The sequence below is a fragment of the Gymnoscopelus braueri genome (genome assembly GCF_963280865.1).
Source record: "Gymnoscopelus braueri genome assembly, chromosome: 11".
Classification (NCBI taxonomy): Eukaryota; Metazoa; Chordata; class Actinopteri; order Myctophiformes; family Myctophidae; genus Gymnoscopelus; species Gymnoscopelus braueri.
The window spans coordinates 21,097,843-21,111,462 of NC_137613.1; the positions used below are offsets into that span (position 1 = coordinate 21,097,843).

The window sequence follows — 13,620 nt, forward strand, 5'->3', positions numbered from 1 at the left end:
CCTGACAGACAGGCAGTGTTGGAAAGTAACTAAGTACATGTACTCAAGTAGGCTACTGTAGCCCACTTAAGTACAATTTTGAGGATTTTTTACTTTATCGGAGCATTTCCAATTTTCACTTTACTTCTACTCCACTACACTTCTCAGACTCAGAGGCAAATATTGTACTTTTACTCCACTACAATTATTTGAAAACTTAGTAGTTTTCGTAGATTTTATTACTATTACAAAACATGCATGCACTTTATGATCGGCTATTTGAAAATAGCCGATCTACAAGCTCATAATGAATGAAGCTCACGAATCTAGCCTGATTCTTCTTGCAGTGGATGCGCAGTTGGCATACATGTTTGTTGGTTTGTTTCTTACCTTCTCCTGTGATTGTAAGTCGTGTCGCTCCGTTTGAGCTTCCATGCCTTGGCGACACTCTGATGAGTTTTTGAGCATCTGAAAGAGTAGTTTTTTTTCTTTTAACGGCTGTAAAAGTAACACTGGTCTAGAGCCTAGGCTAAAAATAGAATAGCCTACTATAAAAGAGCTTTAATAGGCATATGCACAGTTTGAATTGCTTCGTTGTTGTTTAGATGAAGCCTACTTACTACAGCAGCACCAAAGTACGAAGAAGACAGCGACTGGCAAGTGCAGATGCCAGTGCGCGGCGCGCTCCATCCTCGGAAATAGATGTCCCTGGATGTCCTCTGGATGTCCCTTCGGATGTCCCCTGGATGTCCCCGGCTGAACGTCAACTCACTTCACTTCTGACACTAAAACAAAGTGAGCTTGTGACAGGTGGTGCAGCTGGAGGTTCGCTCTTTCTCTGTTGATGATAGTCCGGTCTCTTCAAAGTTAAGAAAAAAAGAACATATATTTTTTTTAGCCTATATTAAACACATTGACATTTTAAGGAATAACGCAAAATGGTTCCGTGCACAATAAAACATTTTATAAATGTCTAAAGGAATAACAGGATAACACACAATCCGTGCATATAATTGAAGTAAAAAGTTAAGTAGACCTAACAAAGTATCATTTTAGCCATTTCATTGAGTGTATCACTATATCTACCTGTAAACCAGAGAGCAACCACTCAAAGAATAGGCTACACTGGCATTTATAACTGTGAGCCTGTGACCGTGTGACGTCTGTGACTGTCACCTGGAACTGGGAGGAGAAATGATCAGCTCATGTCTTTTCTTTTCATGGATTTATTTTTTGTTGCTTTATTGGACAGTGCAGAAAGGTGGAGGAGGGTCTAAGAGAGGCCAAACAGTAAACACTGTATCTAGCCTACCTAATTATACTGTAATTGATGTTTTACATATATCTTGCTTTCGTGGCCTATTGTTTTGTCATCCTCAAAAATTGGAAAGCACTTTGGGTCACCTGCTGCTGTTGTTTTGACCCTATTTTGAACTACAATGAGGTATTTGGCAATTATATACTGTAGATTAGATAGTATTTTATTCAGACAGATGGATGTATACCTGCTATCCTAGTTATCATCTTTTGCAGCACTTGTCTTGGCACTATATTTATGCAATTCACTAACATAGAGTGATTTGACATTGTAGCAAGGAAGAGAAAGGTACAGGGTTTGAACTATTAGAGAAATACTATGTAAAAGCAAGCTATACGTTTGCTTGAAATTACAACAAATTACGCAATGATCAGGGATGCTGTGAGAACATTATACCAAAAGAAACTGCCACACCTTGTTATGCAATGTCCATATAAGAGCAGCTGCACTATGAATTAGTGAATGTCTGTTATCCTTTTAACTTTTTATTCAATGTTACTCAAACCAATCTCAAGAATGACCAACAGATGCTTCCTGTGTCTGAAGTTCACTTTTTTGTCAGTTATTCTTCACCCACAAGTGTTTTTACCTTTCTTCTAATTTCCCCCCTCAGCAAGTGATGATGTAGCCTGGTAAACCCCCTCCCTCCGGAAATCTCATTTGCATTTGAAACAAAATGTGTGTCGCAAGCTTTCTTCCATTTGACGGTGTCAGGTTAGTGATGATGAACATTGGTAGAGCATTACATCATGGCCATGAAACACACTAATGCCAAACATATCAGACACATTAATGGACATGATCACATGCTGTCATGATGTCATGCTGTCATGAGACCATAGACTTTCTTCCTCCATAGAACCTTCAAGTGTATATTTGTCTCCTTCCTCTCTCTGCATTTGTCATCAGTATTAGGACATGTTTTTTTCCACATTTTATGGATTCAGAGTATATTTTTTTCTGGTTTTAATTGGACTGGTCTTGTGACCCTGTACCTTCCTGTTTATATGTTTGTGCATGTGATCATGTACATTAGTGTGTTTGACACAACTCTCGACACATACAATTGAGAAACCGCTTTGGTACGCATTCAAATTGTCTCTAAAATACTTTATAGCTAATGTCAATTGCCAGTTTGGAGTATCCTATGGAGTATGGAGTATATATTCTTGTTAATTTTACAATGAAATTTGTGTGATAACTCTTGAATAAAAATGGAAACATAATCTGTCTAAACATGTCCTGTACTGACTTTCATGTATTGTGCTTATTCACCACTATGAGCCCAGGTGAGTTTTGTTTGCCTTTGTATTGTTACAACCAATCAGATTCAAGTTGACTCTTTATATATGTACATGCCCATTTCCCTGATTCCTGATGAAGATCCCATTAAATCAAAAATAAAACTAAGTTGTACAGACTTTTTTTTTTTTACAGTCGCAAATTATTTTGTCCAGCACCTGGACTTATAGTATATCATGGCTAGATAGCTACACATTCTGAATAAGACATTTTAGTTGAAACGTCAATAAAGCTTTTTGACGTCTTTTAATTGTGATTGACCTGTGTTTTCGTTGGTCCTGCACCTACCCTCCAGTGAATGTGTCTATATATAGTTCTATTTGTCTTTTATAGGCAGCGACGCAACCCAAGATTCTACTCAGGTTCAACATCACTAATTAGAAAAACAGGACAGGAATTGTAATGACCAAAATAGCCACAGCTTCATTTATTTCCAAAACTGTTGCATAACAATAAATGAACTCAATATCAAAACACATGATAAAATATAAACATAACACTCGGTGCTTCCCACAATAAGAACAAAAAACTGTACTTGAACTTTAATTGTTGACCTACAGTGAGTAAAAAAATGTATGCTTGAAGTGGAATGTTTCATTCACAAAGTGGCATGTTGAGCTAGAAACGCTCTGATTCTCTGTAGGAGTTCTTTCTTCACGCTGTCAGGAACAAGTGCTGCAAGAAATGTAGGGGGCAGAAAGAAACCAAACTGATTAACACTGGTGCCACACCCTGGTGTAGCAGTATGTATAATCTCACAAACAAAAATAAACAAATACATCATACAATGCATTGCAATGCAACACGCTGGTAGCTTGTAAATCGGTTCTTGACGGCTAGCAACACTGTTGTGTGATGCAGATGTTGAATTCTTCCTACATATTTTTTTGTTCACATAAATGTTTCAATCCGTCTCTGATCTTTGTCGGGTTAAAAAGTCACTTTCAAACCTGTTGAAGATCTGAGAGGTATCCACACATTGCTATGCAAGTAAATTTGTACAGAGTAGCATACATTAATCTTAAAATGTTTTGGTGGTGAAGACCAGATTTGTAGTTTTTTCCCCAACCACTATCTTGTATTGTACCATACCTCTGCCTTTTGGTGTCACTTCTGTGACCAGGTCCTCTACTGTGACATGTTCCAGGCCCTTTTCTCTAATCACATCTGGACACAAAAATTAAGAGAACCATCAGATAGATACACAATAGTGAGACAACCAGTTTCAGTTGAAACCAGTTCAGGGGGCAAACCCGTCTCTTTCATCAACATGCACCAAATGTTTGAGTGTGTGCCGTGCAACAAACCTTGGCAGTGTGCCTTCAGCTGATCCTTCCACCCACATTCCACCAGCTTTGCCCTGAGCAATTCTTTCAACCTGGGGGGGAAACAATTTATTGTATGAAATCAGTGTTGCCATGTCAGCTTATTAAAAGCTACTTTGGGCTTCTTTTTCTGCAAAGTTGCTGGTAAAGATTGGTAGTTGCGGGTTTTTTTGGGGCTTGTTTCCAAGTGTACTTGATTATTTAGGCTGGCTTCCAAATGTTTTAATTATCATTTTAACCAGTGGTTCTCAAATATTTCCATGAAAATGTTTGTGCCCAGGGAGCATTTGTGTTGTTAGAATGTTTCAACAACTAAAAAAATCCACATTTTTTTTATTTATTAGAGTTTTTGAAGATACAAGCTTGTGAGCTTGTAGATCGTCTATTTTCAAATAGCCGATGCATATAGGTTTAAAGTGCTCATGTGGTCTAAGTTACTTTTTTTGGGCTTGTTTTCCTTGCCCTGGTTGCTTATTTCTCTCACAAAATATGGCAACACTGATCTCACTATAATTATACATCGAGACATACAAGACTTTAGTACCCGGACCGGATTTACTTACCGCTCCCGTTCTCCCATTTCTATCAACTTCTGGTTTATTGCAGCCCTCATTTGTGAATCTTTGCTCATGTTCGCTGAAATTAAATATACAGAAGACCGATAGTGATTCATACACACATGTAATGATGTATTTGAAGCAAAGGAGTGAGAGTTAAAGACTAAAGCCAAATTCCATACCCGAAAATCTCGGCCACTCGCTCACTCCCACTCGGTCACTCCGACTCCAAACCGGATGTGCTCAGGATTATTCAGTTGCTTCTTGGAGGAGGCGAGTGGAGTCGAGTGGAGGAGCCGAGGAGGCTCTCTACTTCCGCATTTAGCGAGTGTACATCAAGTGTAGGCTCGACCATAGATATATATATAGCCAAATTCCATTCCCGAAAGTTCGGTCACTCGCTCACTCTCCTCGCGCCTAAGCCCCGCCCCTGCGAGGAGCCGAGGATAATTTGTGAGGACGGAGTGGTCGAGCGGTTGCCGTCAAAGGATCGGACTGCACTTAGCGTCATTTCAAAGCGACGGCAAATTCCGCGATCACTTATGACGTCTCAAACAGCTGGACCAGAGCCGTGGATGAAAATATACATGCATAGAATAATATGCAGGTATAGAATAATACAGAATAGAATAGACAATTCATCAATGTGGATGGCCACATTGTTATCTTTATAGTTAACATTTTGTGCAAAGCCATTTATTCCTGAAATAGTGAACGAAGCGCCAGGATGAGCAAACTTACATTTATGAATTAAATCCTGACCCGTCCCTCTTTTTGCTCGTACAGTCCCCAGACCCCCACCCCCCGCAGCAGTCCCGCACGGCACTGCTGCGTATAACAGCCACCGTATATTACAGAGTATGTCTGACTCTGAATTACATCATTCATGCAGGGTGGCCATACGTCCTCACACATGCATACATAGGCATGTATATTTTCATCCACGGCTCTGGTCCAGCTGTTTGAGACGTCATAAGTGATCGCGGAATTTGCCGTCGCTTTGAAATGACGCTAAGTGCAGTCCGATCCTTTGACGGCAACCGCTCGACCACTCCGTCCTCACAAATTATCATCGGCTCCTTGCAGGGGCGGGGCTTAGGCGCGAGTGGAGGAAGCGAGGAGAGAGAGCGAGTGACCGAACTTTGGGGAATGGAATTTGGCTAAAGGTTTTATGCACAAGCTAAACGTTACCTTCAATCAGAGATGTTTGTGGGGGAACAGTCCTATCACATAATTGTACCGCCGCTACACAGCTATACAAGCTTGAACGTTCCGGTTGCACAGTACCTAGCCCCCTGATACATGACTGTCATACCATAACAGTCATGGATGAACATCAACCTGGTGTTAGCCCTTTCTCTCTTTTTGACCCGTACATCTACATAAACGTTCAAATTTCAAATATAAAGTGCTTAACCCATGGCCACGGATGTTGTAATTATGTACGGGTCCCCAAAAATACCCGTATCTTCCGTAAAAAACATTTTAATCTGATCAGTGGCCATTCTCTCCATATTTTCTCCATATACTTTCAACTACGCGACCCTATCGGTTGGGAGGTGTATTGGACTTTGATACATTATAACTATGAGAAAATGACCGCCGATCGGGTTAAAATGCTTTTTATTGAACAATATGGAAGATACAGATACTTTTGAGGGCCCGTATATAATTACAACATCCGTAACCATAAGGTAAGCACTTTATATTTGAAATCTGCACGTTTATGTAGATGTACCGGCCAAAAAGAGAGAAAGTGCAAACACCAGGTTGAAGTTCATCCATGACGGTCGTGACAGACTAGTCCGTTGCTGCAGTACCATTATGTTAAGAAAGTCTGCTATGAACGTTGGGCTCGCAAAATGAGTTCCAATAATTACAAAAAAAATGACATAGGAAAAGTTGTTAGAAAGACTTAAATGCCGTACTAAGCCATAGAGGTAGTACCGGGTAGTACTAAGCTAATTTCCCCAATCGACTAAATAGTTCATGTGTCCGTCCTAAAAATAGTACCGTCAGCTACAAACAGGAAGCACATGTCCCATCCACATCACATCATATCTCTGCACATATTTTTTCATTTTAATTTCCTTTCACAAGTAAGTCATTAATATTTGCGACGCCATGACCGCAAATTATTCTTTAAAGGTCAACAGGGACCTTTTGGATCCTAACTTTGAAAGTTACAGATTGTCGCTGGACTCAATTCCCACATACAACGTTCAACTGGATGCTGGTAAGAATCTACAGTAGCTGCAGATGCGTAGCAGTAGCAATGTTATCTTATTACTATGGTAACAGGGAGAACTGGTCACATGCTAGCCTACAACATTGTTTTGGGGGAGAATTGGGCAGATTGGGCACTATTTCTTGGAGATAATTTTTAGCCCCATTTAGAACCCTAGCCCTAGAATGTCTGTGATCTTACATACATTTCAAGTATTCCAAATACACAGTCATAGATAGCTCTCGGCGCCCCACTGTGTAGTGCCGATCTGCGCGGCCATAAAAGTGCTCTAAACTCCGTCTGTACTCACCCAATAATTAATTCCTAAGACTTGGAGTCATAGGAATTTATAAGCATTCTTGGTCAGATGGATTCTCAAGGAAGATAATGCACATGCCATCAAAACAGTTTCAAACTTCACAAATGATTTTATTGTTGTCCTGTTTAATGTAGGCGAGTGAAGTTATATGTAAAAGTACCCCCCCCCCTAACCCCGCCAAAGAAAATTATGTTTGGGGGCCTACAGACACGGCGAAGGAAAACTGTGAAGCCACCCACAGCCAGCATGCAAGACGTTGCACATGAACTCAGCAGCCGCACTGAGGCGCTCCAACACAAACACTCTGACATTAAGCTTCACACAACAAACATCAGCGGCAAACATTCACCACAATGACAAATAAATTACGTCCGCGGGAAAATAAGCGAGGGCTTGCTTATTTTGTCTTTCCCTCCCTCCCTCCCTCTCTTCCTCTCTCTCTCTCTCCCTCTCTGTCTCTCTGTCTCTGCGTCAGCGAAAATTATGTCGCGCTGTTTAGCTGACTATTCTCTCTCTCCCACCCTCCCTCTCTCTCCCTGTGTGTGTGTGTGTGTGTGTGTGTGTGTGTGTGTGGGTGGTGGGGGTGGGGCGGGGGGGACAGCCATGACGCAACGGGACTTTTGAGATGGCTATTGGCAAAATAGGTTGACTTATTCGGATACATGCGTGTGACTGTTCGCCCCTGACGGTTCTCTGAATTTTTATTTTTAAATAGGCTCTGTCATGATTAAAGGTAGGGTAAGTGATATTTTTGGGTTAAAACAAAAAGTATTTTGTTAAAAGGTTAAAATACTATATTCTGATAGTAATCATTGCTATAGAGTGTTTTTTCAGTAACAGGAGTCTCCCCGTCTCTCCAGCTCTTTAATAAACAGAAAATCCATTTTTCGGTAGGTGTCAAAATCTCAGCCAATCAGGAGAAAGTACCCATTTTTAAGCTTAATTTGTATAGTGTTCCAGTTCCAATTTTGTCTGCTCATTTCTTAGTGTCATCACTTCCAATTTCACTTGTTTAATCTATATCCTGATTGAGTTCTCTGTCCTGGTTGGATAAAATTGGAAATGAAACTGAAACTGAAACGAAAATGAATTTTCTGTTTAATAAAGAGCTGGAGAGACATGGAGACTCCTTATATGGACAGGACACTCTATAGTAACGAGCACTATCAGAACATAGACCCATTTTGCAATTATTTGAATAATTGCAAATCACTTACCCTACCTTTAATTGACCACACATATGAAGTGAAGCAACAAAATTCTATCCAAACGATATGTTATAAGTGAATTCCGTGCCTCAAAGCAGTAGTTTGAGAGCGTTTAATAAGCGAAAATAAGAAGTGAAGGCACTCGGACAACCAACAATGGCTGCCGTTCGTATTTTTTCAGGCTGCGAACTCGCCACCTGATTGGCCAACTTTTGCTGTCAATCACAGAACGATGAGCGACGTTGCCATGTCCAGGTTTTGTAAGCGTGAAGTGGGTGTGAATTGGTTAGAGAAAGTGCGGCGACGCATGCGCAGTGCGCAGCTTTGTGTTTTTTCATGAAGCTGGTTGCTTGTTGCTCGCGCACGATCTGGCAACAGCGGTGCATACGCATGCGCAGTTTAACACCGGTGACTGATTTTCACTGATTTTCCCCTTTCAGCCAGTTTGCGAATTGTAAGGTAGATGGAATGATAAGCAGTCCTACCTACATGTGTGCATGCACAGACAGGACACACACACACACACACACACACACACACACACACACACACACACACACACACACACACACACACGAGCCAAATTATCAAAGATCGTCGAACAGCCAGGTGGGTCCGTGAGAATTACACATACATACCGTGTCCAATGTCCACAAAACTTGAGATAGTGTTTGCAGCTTTTGATGACCGAAAAAAACTTGCGTTCAGTCCCAATTTCTCCGCCGTGGAGAATGTCTTATAAATAGAGAGCATGTAGTCATAAGGCTCAATAATAACGTCTTTGGGGTTCCCTTGTTGTGATGATGCCCTTCCCTTGTTGTGGATGTAGGACTCTACATCCACTTGCAGCAAAGTGCGGCTCTAGTGTAAAGTATATGCACCGCTCTGTGTTGACCAGACAGTCTGGAGTTAAAGAAGGGGGACAAGAAGAACACGCCCACCTTGTACTGTTCTTGTAGACCTAAATCGTGGGACCAAATTAAGGCTGTAAAACTAATTGTCCCATTGTTACTCACTCTCACTGTCATTCTCACTGGGGGACAGATGTTCAGACGATGACAGGACAGAGAATGCTGTGAAAAGGGGGGCATGTCAAATCTCAGAGTTTTGCCCACCCCCCGAGATGTTTTCCTCAATTGGCTCGCTTGTTTACACAAGACGTTCAACGAATATCAAAACGGGAAGACATGTCCATTTTCCTTTTCTTTTTTTCCTGTATGTAATAATTTAACGGTTTCCTTTCAAATGGAGCTTTACGCTTCAGATGAGATCTATCACGGCATTTAATTGTACCTTGACATTGCACATAAGACCAGGCCAGGTGCGCCCTCTAGCGACCCTCGTCCAAAAAAAGCAAGTGTTTGACAAGATCTCGCCAATCACGTCGCCTTCATTCAGCACCATGGATAGAGCTTTCACCCCACGTTACAAACAGACCTGCCAACCCTTCTGTTCTCACCGGGAGACTCCTGTTATTTGACCCCATCTCCTGGACGTCTCCTGTTCTTCCATTTCTTATCCTGTTTTGGGGGATTCCACCCTTTTTGTGTGCCCCCTCACTGATATGCAGCCACGGCCATTCCTCTCTCTAAGGATCCTCTAGTAGAGGCTGATAAAAGTGTCACCAAAATCCACCAGAATACTGGAAATTACATCTATGTTAAAAAAAAAAAAAAAATTAAACACATGATCTACAGGCTGTAGATCATATGTCACACTAAACATAAATGGTGCTAAATTGGTTCTTTGAATCGTGATTATGTTCTACTAGACTCAGGTTCTGGCCGCTACGCTACCCTCACACCTACGTGGCACCGCCGATCCAACCAATATGTCTGAGTCTGTGCTCAGGAATGTGTCAAAAACAAAAACATCTCCATGAATTCAAGCCTTCATGGAGTGTGTTATTGATAGAAAATAAGTAATTTTTGGGTGAACTATTATTTTAATTATCTTGTTCAGGGACACTTTAACACATTGCTGAGGCCTGGGATCGAACCTGGGATTTAAGGCTTGCCAGGCAGGTTCTCTAACCATTGAGCTATGGCCACATCATCAGTAAAGATTTTAACGCAGTTCTACCCTGTAACAGTAAAGGGGTTTCAGGGGAAACCAGCAAAATGTTTTTTTACAATGTATTTGATATTACCTTTATATTATTTAATAAATGATGCATTTCATCCTCTATATATTGTCCAGCAACCTTTATGATAAAGGCTAAAAAAGATAATAGACCTGTGGGAGCCAGGTTGCTCAGATGCCGAGATTCCTGTGCTGGGATTCGATCCCATGACCTTGCCCATGATCTTGTGGTCTGAAGTCAAGAGCTCAATAGAGCAGCCTAGAGAGCAGAAGTCACACTTTCTACTCCCACCCTCGCCAGGGTCAATGGTGTGTCTTGCCGATTTTTGTTGCGCGAGTCTTGTTTTTTTTTTCAGGACTTTCAAAAAGCTTTAAGCATTGGTTCTCAAGTGGGGTCCGGGGACCCCCCTCCTTGGGGGGTTTCCAGGGGGTCCCCAGCAAAATGTTATTATTAAATATGTCTCTTTTATTGCTACTTTAAACTTTTTAATGGATCCTATGTAAGTAAAGCCTGACACTAAAAGTGTCAAACTCCCAAAATCCACCAGAATACTGGAAATCTACTCTGTAAAAAGATTCCTGGGGGGGGGACCCCCAGCCCTGCCCCGGAAAAAATCTCCTATTATATGACGGTCTGCGGTTGGCAGGTATGGCACACATACAACAACGCCCAAACGCTGTGTATACGCCGTCCATACGACGTCCGAGTCAGACGTGAGTCGACGTCGTTTCAACGGATTTTTTGAAAAATAGCTGTTGACTGAGGTCTGACTCGGACGTCGTATGGACGGCGTATGCACGGCGTATGGGCGTTGTATTGTGTGTGCCCAGTGGGTAAAGAGATATCTGTTGAAAATAAACGTCTTTACTACGTTGATACGTTGTAAATACTGAATACTGGAAATTACATCTGCTCTGTTAAAAAAATCCTGGGGGGGGGGGACGACCCCCAGCGTGGTCAAGAGCCCCCCCCCTGGGAAAAAAATCTCCTGGCAGGTATGCATTACAAAACGTAGTTCTTGAAATGAAAACACAACGAAAGAATATATTGACTTAAACTTATTAAAAATAGAATTTATTTAAAAGATAATCATTTTATTTGCAATCAACAAGATAAGGTGGATAAAAAAAAAATATTCTTTGACAGATTTTAAACTGACACTATTGCACAAAAAGAGGTAGTAGGCCTATGAATATGCTATGTCAGAAATTATTTAGCCCACCTGCAATCTATCTATACATTCCAGGAATCTGTATGTCTGTCTGTCTGTCCTATCTCGAGAACTGTTCATCCAATCGACTTCACACTTGGTGGGTGAATTGCTGAGGAAGCAATTCACCAACAACCACCCATGGTGGTTGTGGTGGTACCAGTGACAGGGCTTGTAGACGTGGTGGTCGTTGTCTGAGTGGAGTTGTTGTCGATGGTGTTGTTGGGAGGGTTGGGAGTGGTGGCAGGGGACAGAGTGGTCGGGAGAGCTTTGACGCTGAAGGCTCGCGACTGAGCACCCCACTCTTTCAGAGTAAAAGCCATGGTCAGATTTTCACCTACAGGGAAGGGAAACAGTTATCTTAGGAAAAAAGGACTATGCTAGGAATAACAGTAAGGTATATTACTACTTAAGACTCTCTAATTTCCCTTTGTCTTGTGGGAAAATAATAAACTAATAATCTATCATATTAATCACTTGAACCCCAGCGTCCATATTCTTGGGGGAATATTAGCCAAAAATAGCAGATCTACAAGCTCACAATGTAACAGTTGTAACTCAAGTCCAGTTACAGGGATTTAAATGGTTAATCTGATAATGTAATTCACTGAATTAGTTTCTTACACAGGACTGTGGCTTAGGTGCCAACACACTAAGATTACTGCCTGGTGCCAAATAAGGGGTTTTGTGGCTGCATTATATTTTCAAATTATTCATTTTATTGATCAGATTCCTTAATTTGTAAATGCATTTTTACACCTCAACACGTAGCAGGTGATTTTTATCTAGTGTTCTTCCAGGCGACTTCCAGGTGATACACAGGTGAAACACCTACCACTGTTGAGGATGGCCAAATCGGTGAAGTTGGCCCAGCAGTCACTGAAGAGGATGGTGGTGTTTCCAGTTAGTCCGTTGACAGGGTTTCCACTGGAGTCTTTCAGAGACGCTGTGGCCATGAGGGAGGTGACTCCCACAGAAACACATTTACTCTGCAGGCAGAGACCATAGCCATGTTTTATATTTGTTTAAAAAATATTACATCTTGCAGAGGCTTTCATTCAAATTGCCTGGCAGAATTAAACCCCTATTCATATAGTGAATATAGATCTAACCTTTAAGATACATATACATATATTGTGTACAGTATAAGTATCACATTAAACCGTAACTGTCAGTGAAGTCAACTACTACTAAACTACTAATATTTATCAGAAGCAACTTCAGGCTTCATTACTGAAGTTTAACCTATTTACCTGCCTTGACAACAAAACAGGTTTTACATGATTGCGACTGTACATAATGTACGACTGTAGGACAATGCAGAATTTGATACACTGGAGTAAAGTCAATATGTATATTATATCTGCATTTAGTGCAGGCCTTACCTCCTCATCCACAGCCATGAGGCTGGGCTGCTGGTACAGAGGACCAACGTATTGCTCTGCAATGGGCTCCATTATGACCAGTAGGTCAGACACACTGGACACAAAGCTCACTGTAGGCTCTTCCCTTGTCACCTCCTCAGTGGCCACCTAAGCAGAGTAGAAGCAAGAAAAGAAATGTCATGACCAATGCCTGCTGTATGAGCAGAGCATTCGTTAGTGTAGGGTAGGACTAGCCTAATTAATAGCCTACAGTTCCTGTAAGCCAATGCCCAAAATGTCATGTAAATTGATAGTTGAATGAGACATGAATGTTGAATAAACTGGACTAGGGTCCATGTGGTTAATTCATAATATTTCCAAAAGCCACAGTGAAGGGGTTTACCCTACAACTGAGTCTTGAGATAGAGCTCACCTCATTCCAGGTAGGGTCAGATGATGGGGGAGGAGGTGCAACGACTCCCATGGAGGACACGTTTAAGCCGGTGGCCTGAGTCAGGTTGCCAGAAACTGCTGCCTGTCCAAGGTCATTGGCAATGTTCTTCAAAAGAGCAAAGTCCTCCTCATCTGTAAAATAGGAAACAATAGGATATAGAGTGATACTGTAGTAATGGAGCTACTGTAGCAGGTCCATATTTCCTGTATGCTGTAAAGGGCCAAACACATTAGTTGACAAATTCGGCATCGGTCGGACTCTACACATTAGATAG

The 13,620-nt window shown here is 41.5% G+C and overlaps 3 protein-coding genes across 7 annotated transcripts in view; all 3 read right to left on the reverse strand.

Annotated features, from left to right (window-relative positions):
• Positions 1-1,080, reverse strand: part of LOC308095175 (fibrocystin-L-like) — a 54,556-nt gene extending 53,476 nt beyond the window's left edge. For all 3 annotated transcript variants that reach the window (XM_080442133.1, XM_080442132.1, XM_080442131.1), the window contains exons 1-3: positions 1,066-1,080; positions 600-838; positions 370-447 (exon numbers count right to left, since the gene is read on the reverse strand). In XM_080442133.1, the coding sequence (XP_080298259.1) occupies positions 370-447; positions 600-669 (148 nt within the window). In that variant the 5' untranslated portion in view covers positions 670-838; positions 1,066-1,080. The remainder of the gene's footprint in view (positions 1-369; positions 448-599; positions 839-1,065) is intronic.
• A 1,926-nt stretch (positions 1,081-3,006) lies between these two features.
• Positions 3,007-8,953, reverse strand: LOC308095196 (transcription and mRNA export factor ENY2-2-like). Of its 3 annotated transcripts, none has more exons than XM_080442166.1 (5): positions 8,874-8,953; positions 4,488-4,560; positions 3,907-3,977; positions 3,692-3,766; positions 3,007-3,274 (listed from the first exon to the last, which is right to left on the reverse strand). In XM_080442166.1, exons 2-5 carry the CDS (start codon positions 4,553-4,555, stop codon positions 3,198-3,200), a joined length of 291 nt encoding a protein of 96 aa, XP_080298292.1. In that variant the 5' UTR covers positions 4,556-4,560; positions 8,874-8,953; the 3' UTR covers positions 3,007-3,197. The 3 variants fall into 3 exon arrangements, with proteins under 3 accessions (XP_080298292.1, XP_080298291.1, XP_080298290.1); XM_080442165.1 differs by lacking the exon at positions 8,874-8,953 and adding an exon at positions 5,673-5,687; XM_080442164.1 differs by lacking the exon at positions 8,874-8,953 and having other exon boundaries at positions 4,488-4,600.
• A 2,412-nt stretch (positions 8,954-11,365) lies between these two features.
• The window catches only part of LOC308095177 (fibrocystin-L-like), a 51,695-nt gene continuing 49,440 nt past the window's right edge, over positions 11,366-13,620 (reverse strand). The window contains exons 74-77 of the mRNA XM_080442135.1: positions 13,326-13,477; positions 12,914-13,060; positions 12,364-12,517; positions 11,366-11,865 (exon numbers count right to left, since the gene is read on the reverse strand). Of these exons, the coding sequence (XP_080298261.1) occupies positions 11,654-11,865; positions 12,364-12,517; positions 12,914-13,060; positions 13,326-13,477 (665 nt within the window). The 3' untranslated portion in view covers positions 11,366-11,653. The remainder of the gene's footprint in view (positions 11,866-12,363; positions 12,518-12,913; positions 13,061-13,325; positions 13,478-13,620) is intronic.

Excerpts from the sequence above, each read along its gene's own strand:
- LOC308095196 (XM_080442164.1), bottom strand. The coding sequence starts at position 4,597 with ATGAATCACTATCGGTCTTCTGTATATTTAATTTCAGCGAACATGAGC. Across the intron at positions 3,767-3,906 it reads GCTGAAGGCACACTGCCAAG|ATGTGATTAGAGAAAAGGGC; the intron begins GTTTGTTGCACG and ends TTTTGTGTCCAG. Across the intron at positions 3,275-3,691 it reads AGTGACACCAAAAGGCAGAG|CACTTGTTCCTGACAGCGTG; the intron begins GTATGGTACAAT and ends CATTTCTTGCAG.